The sequence below is a fragment of the Fusarium oxysporum genome, chromosome 1 (assembly GCF_000149955.1).
Source record: "Fusarium oxysporum f. sp. lycopersici 4287 chromosome 1, whole genome shotgun sequence".
Lineage (NCBI taxonomy): Eukaryota > Fungi > Ascomycota > Sordariomycetes > Hypocreales > Nectriaceae > Fusarium > Fusarium oxysporum.
Genome location: NC_030986.1, coordinates 5,643,248 through 5,650,320, shown reverse-complemented (window position 1 = coordinate 5,650,320; position 7,073 = coordinate 5,643,248). Strand labels below are relative to the sequence as shown.

At 50.8% G+C, this 7,073-nt stretch overlaps 3 protein-coding genes across 6 annotated transcripts; 2 read left to right on the top strand and 1 right to left on the bottom strand.

Annotated features, from left to right (window-relative positions):
- Positions 1-412: 412 nt before the first annotated feature.
- FOXG_01303 (isocitrate lyase) lies at positions 413-4,337 on the top strand. The gene is made up of 3 exons (XM_018378118.1): positions 413-1,116; positions 1,165-2,690; positions 2,745-4,337. Exons 1-2 carry the CDS (start codon positions 714-716, stop codon positions 2,556-2,558), a joined length of 1,797 nt encoding a protein of 598 aa, XP_018233967.1. The 5' UTR covers positions 413-713; the 3' UTR covers positions 2,559-2,690; positions 2,745-4,337.
- On the bottom strand, positions 1,529-4,349 carry FOXG_01302 (glucose 1-dehydrogenase). Of its 3 annotated transcripts, XM_018378115.1 has the most exons (3): positions 3,677-4,349; positions 3,489-3,630; positions 1,529-3,432 (listed from the first exon to the last, which is right to left on the bottom strand). In XM_018378115.1, exons 1-3 carry the CDS (start codon positions 3,721-3,723, stop codon positions 2,782-2,784), a joined length of 840 nt encoding a protein of 279 aa, XP_018233964.1. In that variant the 5' UTR covers positions 3,724-4,349; the 3' UTR covers positions 1,529-2,781. The 3 variants fall into 3 exon arrangements, with proteins under 3 accessions (XP_018233964.1, XP_018233965.1, XP_018233966.1); XM_018378116.1 differs by having other exon boundaries at positions 3,489-4,349; XM_018378117.1 differs by having other exon boundaries at positions 1,529-3,630.
- Positions 4,350-4,569: 220 nt separating this feature from the next.
- On the top strand, positions 4,570-7,070 carry FOXG_01301 (glutamine synthetase). Of its 2 annotated transcripts, XM_018378114.1 has the most exons (4): positions 4,570-4,774; positions 4,842-5,740; positions 5,792-6,764; positions 6,818-7,070. In XM_018378114.1, exons 2-4 carry the CDS (start codon positions 5,308-5,310, stop codon positions 6,846-6,848), a joined length of 1,437 nt encoding a protein of 478 aa, XP_018233963.1. In that variant the 5' UTR covers positions 4,570-4,774; positions 4,842-5,307; the 3' UTR covers positions 6,849-7,070. The 2 variants fall into 2 exon arrangements, with proteins under 2 accessions (XP_018233963.1, XP_018233962.1); XM_018378113.1 differs by having other exon boundaries at positions 4,570-5,740.
- The last annotated feature ends 3 nt before the right edge of the window (positions 7,071-7,073 follow it).

The window sequence follows — 7,073 nt, the reverse complement described above, 5'->3', positions numbered from 1 at the left end:
CCACTTTCACGATATGCTGGTAAGTAGAAATAATGCACTACTAGTAACAGAGGAGGCTGTAGTGGTGCTCAAGATACAATTAGGCAGAGAAAATATGCTGTACTTGTCCACCAAAAGTCTTCTGTTGGACAATCCCACGGTTATCATGGCGACTCCAACCGAGGAAACCCGCCATGAACCGACCTGAATGCCACGGCTCAAACATGCATCTCAACCAATCAGCTTCGCGACTGTTTACCGTACGAGCTCACTCATTGGTCAATTCGTCGGCAATGCTCTTCTTTAACCAAGGCTTTGCTGACATGCGATGAGTCTCCAAGTTGTAAGCTGCTTTTTTGTCAAGCATTTATAAGAGACGTGTAATTTGGTCTGCTCGGTTACAGAGCTGTTGGTCGGTAACCGGTCGGTCATCGAGTTGGGGTTTTATTCTTGCAATGATGGCCAAGTTGTAATAAGTATGGTAGATTAATATAAAGATTATGATTATCGTAACTTTGAATTGAACTCAAGAAAGGGATTATTATTAATTATTTCTGTTGTCTTGGTGGGCGCTGGCTGGTCTTGCAGCTATCACAGGCTTCAAATCATCCTCCGCAAGTGCTCGACTTTATTATTCATCCACTCCCCGTTATTCCCGATCTATCCACCACCACCACCTCTTTCTTCACCACACTCTCTACTCCTCCCTCTCTCACCTCACAACAACACCCAAAATGTTGCGCAGACTATCAACTCGAGCTCCCCAGCGCCTCCTCTCCGCTTCCAAACCCCGAAGCGTAGCACCCCTCCTCGCCATCCGCGCCATATCCACCACTTCCGTCGCAAAGATGTCGCAGCTCAGCACGCACGCTACACAACCCGCCGATGCATTCCAGCTTCTGCCAGAGTCGCAAAAGGCTGGTGAGGCGGAGGATCGGCTATATGAAGCTACGGTGAAGGAGATTGAGGCGTGGTGGGCTTCGCCGAGATATCAGGGTATTAAGAGGCCGTATAGTGCAGAGGACGTTGCGACCAAGAGGGGCACGCAGAAGGTTCAGTATCCTAGCTCTGTTATGGCGCAGAAGCTCTTTAATTTGATTAAGGAGCGCGTGGACAAAGGAGAGCCTATTCACACCAGTAAGTCTTCCGCAGTTCAAGTCTGGAGCTCTGGCTAACGGTCTGTAGTGGGCGCAATTGACCCTGTTCAAATGACCCAACAAGCTCCTCACCAAGAAGTCCTCTATATCTCAGGCTGGGCCTGTTCCTCCCTCTTGACCTCTACCAACGAGGTATCCCCCGACTTCGGCGACTATCCATACAACACCGTTCCCAATCAAGTCCAGCGTCTAGCCAAGGCGCAGAACATGCACGATCGCAAGCAGTGGGATCTTCGTCGCAAGATGACAGCCGAGGAGCGCACAAAGACACCATACGTTGACTACCTCCGCCCTATCATTGCAGACGGCGATACTGGCCATGGTGGTCTCTCTGCTGTTCTTAAGCTCGCTAAGCTGTTCGCTGAGAATGGTGCTGCGGCTGTTCACTTTGAGGATCAGCTCCATGGTGGAAAGAAGTGTGGTCATCTGGCTGGAAAGGTTCTTGTACCTATTGGAGAGCATATCAACCGTCTTGTTGCTACGCGCTTTCAGTGGGATGTCATGGGTTGTGAGAACCTCGTCATTGCTCGAACAGACTCTGAGTCTGGCAAGCTTCTCTCGTCTGCTATCGACGTGCGCGACCACGAGTTCATTCTCGGTGTTTCAGACCCCTCGATTGAGCCTCTCGCTGAGACCATCCAGGCTATGGAGGCTAAGGGTGCTGTTGGCGCTGAGATCGATGCCTTTGAAGCTCAGTGGGTCAAGAACACCAAGCTCGTCACCTTTGACGAAGCTGCTGTCGCACACATGAAGAAGGAGGGTGTTTCACAAGCCGAGATTGACGAGTATCTCGCCGAGACTGAGAAGGACCACGACATGGGTATCTCCCGCCGCCGCGGCCTTGCAAATAAGTACACCAAGGAGCCTGTGTACTTCAACTGGGACGTTCCCCGTACCCGCGAAGGTTTCTACCATTACCGCGCTGGTATGCAGGCGGCTACCAAGCGCGCTCTTGCATTCAGTCCCTACGCGGATCTCCTCTGGGTTGAGACAGGTGATCCCAATGTTGAAGTAGCCACTAAGCTTGGCCGTGCTGTTCGCGAGGTCAACCCCGGCAAGGGACTCGTGTACAACCTTTCTCCCTCATTCAACTGGATGGCTCACGGTTTCACTGATGAGACCCTCAAGTCGTTCATCTGGGACATTGCTCGTGAAGGATTTGTGCTTCAGCTTATCTCTCTTGCTGGCCTGCACTCCAACGCTACAATCACAACTGAGCTGTCGCGCGAGTTCAAGAAGGATGGTATGAAGGCTTATGTTGATATCGTGCAACGCCGTGAGAAGGATCTTAAGTGCGATGTTTTGACGCATCAGAAGTGGAGTGGCGCAAGCTACATTGATGGTATTCTGGGAGCTATTCAGAGTGGAAGCTCAAGCAGCAAGAGTATGGGCGAGGGAAACACTGAGGGACAGTTCCATTAGAGGGAGGCTAGGAGAAGGAAAAGCATGCGCCGGAGTTTGGGTATCTTTTTGTATATTGATGAATACTTTACAAATGATATTGTATATGATCAGCCAGGTTCATCCTCGCAAGTGACTGTGCACACGACTACTGTTTGTGATGTGACAATTTATTTCATTATTGAATCATACTAATCGTTACTACAGATATCCTTCCAGCTTACTCTCTCCCTCTCTTCACCCCTTACAACGAGTCCTTGCTAGCATTGTTCTGGGGAGGAGGATGCGCAGGTCCCTCGGCAGTAACATAGCACTTGGTCATACCACCATCAACCGCAAAATCATGCCCGTTGACAAAGCTGGACTCATCACTAGCCAAGAACAAAACAGCCTGTGCCTGCTCAACAGCCTCACCAAACCGCCCCATGGGGAAGTGAACCTCACGTCTGTGACGCTTCTCCTTATCATCACCGAGCCAATCCTGCAGGAGCGGTGTGTTAAGCGGCGCAGGGCAGAGGTTGTTGAACCTGAAGCCCTCGCGGGCGTGAACCATGGCGAGTTCGCGAGTGAGCGCGAGGACAGCGCCCTTGCTGGCGGTGTAGGCGAGCTGGGGGGTCGCGGCGCCGACGAGGGCGACGACGGAGGCAGTGTTGATGATGGAGGCTTTGGTCTTCTTGTTGCGGCGGAGCGAGAGGACGGCATGCTTGCAGCCGAACCAGACGCCCTTGACGTTGATGTTTTGGGTCAGGTCCCAGATGTTCTCGGGGGTGTTGACGGCGTCGTCGTCTTGGGCGTGCATGATGCCGGCGTTGTTGAAGAGGACGTCAATGCCACCCCAGGAGTCGAGGGATTCGATCATGGCTTGGACCTCTGATTCCTTTGAGACGTCGACTTTCTGTTACGAGTCAGTACTACTGTCGAAGGAGTGATGCGGTGGGGTATTGGACGTACGAGAATCTCAACGCGGGGAGCATCGGGCACGAGCTGCTTGACCTTTGCGGCGGCCTTTTCGAGAGCAGGTTGAGAGATGTCGGACATGAGGATGGAAGCGCCCTCCTTGGCGAAGAGAATGGAGGTCTCAAGACCGATGCCACTGCGATCGTCAGTATCATGCACCACAACAAGACAAAGAAACATACCCTCCAGCGCCAGTGATGACGGCGTTCTTTCCAGCGAGACGACCCATTGTGAATATTTAAAAGTTAGGTTTTGAAGAAAGAAGAAAGAAGAAATCGTTGTATGAAGAAAGAATAAGAGTTGAAGAGGCGGGTATCTTGTGAAAAATATATAGGATTTGATGGATGGTGACACAATGAGGGGCAGAGGGGTCCTTATTCTTTAAGCTTCCCTCTTATCGAAAGCGTCTGGAAGCTCCGATAAGCTGGAATGGAAAAGGGCGGTAGAGCTAAGGTAAGGTCGTCTGATTTTCATGGGCCAGTCATGGGAAAGATCGTGGAGATGGTATATTCCGAGAACGGACGAGGGCGGTTGGCGGTTGGAGTGGATTTGGACGTTAGTGGAGGCTGTCATCGCGGCTATTATTAAAGATTACAGTTGATGGGTACAGTATTAGTGGCTTGGTCAACTGTATGGGTCGTGATGGCTGAGGTGAGGTGTGAGCTGGAGAGCTGGAGGGGAGCTTATCAGTTGAAGGTGATATTGATAGAGGTACATGAGCTGAGGAACATGATAACGAATGTGTCGAGTTCAATGCCGTCTTTGATGGTAATTCTAATTCCATCAGACCCTGTTCATCTGAGCCAGCCAATTAAATACACCCATAGCTTAGCTATAATCAAACCTCTATCACAACCGAAGCTCCCGATTCTCATAAAATATTATCACATTATCAACAAACGTCAGATCCAGGGTCCTTTCTCGGTATGTCAGATCTCAAGCTTGCAGCTGTGCCACGCAACACCCCTGCCACTAGCGATGTCGGCTCTCTCCAACTCAGGTCACGAGAACATCAAACTCCGAGTAAAAAAAAAAAAAAAACAGCGGTTATCTCACTCTCCCAAGACAACAACAGCACGCGGTTACCTTCAATCCTCAGGGCGCATAAGGCGCGGTTACACCTCTGGATTAAAAACGGCAATTGAAGCGGGTTAATAAGATAACTCGATGAATATCGGAACGCGGCATTGAGCGAACCGCCGAGCATCCGTATCGTATCGTGAAACTAACTTACCCCATGTTATGAACCTTGGCCAAAGCTTCAGGATCTAGATCGCGGGGTTCGTGACACTTCCCTCAGCGCGGCAATGAAGCTATTCCAAACCCTGCTCCCACTAAACCTCCCAGATAAGCCCCCGCTGCTAATTGTGACCTCGGTGGGTTAAGCCCAATTGGTACTAGCCCTGCATCGCGCACCGAACATCACAGTTCCCCACTCTTTTCGCTCATCTACGTCACTGAAGCATTGTCTTATCGTCGCATTCGTCTTATCGTAGCCGCGCTGCCCATATTCCCAGTTGATACAAACCTGTTTATGCTTTTACTTGTCTCACTCCCCCTCTTTTTGTAATCTCTTGAATACTACAGTATCTCTCTACTATCTTGGCTGCTGTTCTCCCCGCATTCATCATTGTTGATCTTTCTTGAACCGCGCGCATCTTTCAACGGCTTGACCTCAACCCCACCGTTGAACTGCATATCCCGAGGAATATCTTTTTGTTATAACATAACATACCGCGCATTCTTCTATCTTTACAGCTTCATCACTTCCTCCCTCTATACCCTTCTTTCTTACTCCACCAAATCCTTCGCCATGGCTTCTCCAGACCCTAAATCCATCACCGTCGACTCCCTCCCCCAACTCCTCCAAAATGACAACATGGTCAAGCTCGCAGGCGTAGACGTCGACGGCATCCTGCGCGGTAAACTAGTATCCAAGAAGAAGTTCCTCTCCATCGCTGAAGCCGGCTTTGGTTTCTGCTCCGTCATCTTTGGCTGGGATATGCACGATCGTACATATATCCGCGAACTCAAGATCTCAAATGCTGAGAATGGATACCATGATCTCCTCGCTATTCCAGATCTTTCTACCTTTAGGAGAATTCCCTGGGAGGACGACGTTCCCCTGTTTTTGGTGGACTTTTTGGACCCGAATACCAAGAAGCCCATTTGTGCTTGTCCGAGGGGTCTGGTGAAGACGCAGCTTGAGAAGCTTAAGGAGCACGGGTATGGTGCTATGGCAGGCGGTATGTTTCCTCTCCGCCTCTAAACTTGAAGTTTTGTACTAACGGACGCAGCTGAATATGAATTCTACCAATTCAAATCCCCCGACCCATCAACTTCCTCCCCAGCCGCATACCTCCAACAAAACCCCCCTCACCAACTCCCCGCCCTAACAGAAGGAATGTTCGGCTACTCCCTCACCCGCCCCGTCCACAACCAAGAATACTACTACGACGTCTTCAACACATGCGCCAAGTTCTCCTGCGACATCGAGGGCTGGCACACCGAGTCCGGGCCCGGCGTCTTCGAGGCCGCTCTCGAGTTCGGAGAGATCGCGCAAATGGCTGACCGTGCTGCGCTGTTCAAATACGTCGTTAAGAGCGTGAGCACAAAGTACGGCATCACGCCGTGCTTCATGGCCAAGCCGAAACAGGGCCTGCCTGGGAATAGTGGGCATATGCATGTTTCGATCGTTGATAAGGATGGCAAGAATTTGTTTGCGAGGGAGACCAAGGATGAGAATGCGAAGTGGAGTGATATTGAGAATCTTTCTGATATGGGACGTCATTTCCTCGCTGGTCTCCTCGTCGGTCTTCCTGACATCATGCCCCTTCTCGCACCCACGATCAACTCCTACAAGCGCCTCGTTGAGAACTTCTGGGCTCCAGTTACTGTATCTTGGGGCTTAGAGCACCGCGCTGCCTCAATCCGTCTAATCACACCCAAACCCTCAGCGACACGCTTCGAAGTCCGGGTTCCCGGCGCAGACACAAACCCCCACTTCGTCCTCGCAGCTATTCTTGGCTGTGGATGGCGCGGTGTTGAGAAGAAACTCGAGATTCCTACGCCTCCGCTTGCAATGGGCCAGGATGTCGGTGGTGACGCTGATCCGGGTGAGAGGCTGGCCAAGAGTCTTAAGGAGGCTACAGCGCGCTTCATGGAGAAGGGAAGTATTGCACGAGAAGTATTCGGTGATGACTTTGTGGAGCACTTTGGTGGTACAAGAGAGCATGAGGTCCGTCTATATGACGAGGCAGTAACTGATTGGTACGTCCCCACTCTCCCCATCCCTACTAGTTGACTTGACTGACATTTCACAGGGAAATGAAGCGATACATTGAAACTGTTTGATTTGGATATCTGGAGTTGTTCTGTTCTCTTTTGATCTGTTTTGTACGGGTACATGGGGCGTACTGTGGGCATCTCTGTAGCATAAGATATGCGTGAACTGAGTGCATACCAAGTGAGATGATCAAGTGTCGGGAGTCATCCTGATAGACGAATATACCTTTGACACCTTGCATCTCCTACATCTTCCGGTCGACTCATCCCGGCCTGTAACCGCTAATACCGGTG

Excerpts from the sequence above, each read along its gene's own strand:
- FOXG_01303 (XM_018378118.1), top strand. The coding sequence starts at position 714 with ATGTTGCGCAGACTATCAACTCGAGCTCCCCAGCGCCTCCTCTCCGCT. Across the intron at positions 1,117-1,164 it reads AGGAGAGCCTATTCACACCA|TGGGCGCAATTGACCCTGTT; the intron begins GTAAGTCTTCCG and ends AACGGTCTGTAG.
- FOXG_01301 (XM_018378114.1), top strand. The coding sequence starts at position 5,308 with ATGGCTTCTCCAGACCCTAAATCCATCACCGTCGACTCCCTCCCCCAA. Across the intron at positions 5,741-5,791 it reads GTATGGTGCTATGGCAGGCG|CTGAATATGAATTCTACCAA; the intron begins GTATGTTTCCTC and ends TAACGGACGCAG. Across the intron at positions 6,765-6,817 it reads GACGAGGCAGTAACTGATTG|GGAAATGAAGCGATACATTG; the intron begins GTACGTCCCCAC and ends GACATTTCACAG.
- FOXG_01302 (XM_018378115.1), bottom strand. The coding sequence starts at position 3,723 with ATGGGTCGTCTCGCTGGAAAGAACGCCGTCATCACTGGCGCTGGAGG. Across the intron at positions 3,631-3,676 it reads GTCATCACTGGCGCTGGAGG|TGGCATCGGTCTTGAGACCT; the intron begins GTATGTTTCTTT and ends TGACGATCGCAG. Across the intron at positions 3,433-3,488 it reads CTCCCCGCGTTGAGATTCTC|AAAGTCGACGTCTCAAAGGA; the intron begins GTACGTCCAATA and ends GACTCGTAACAG.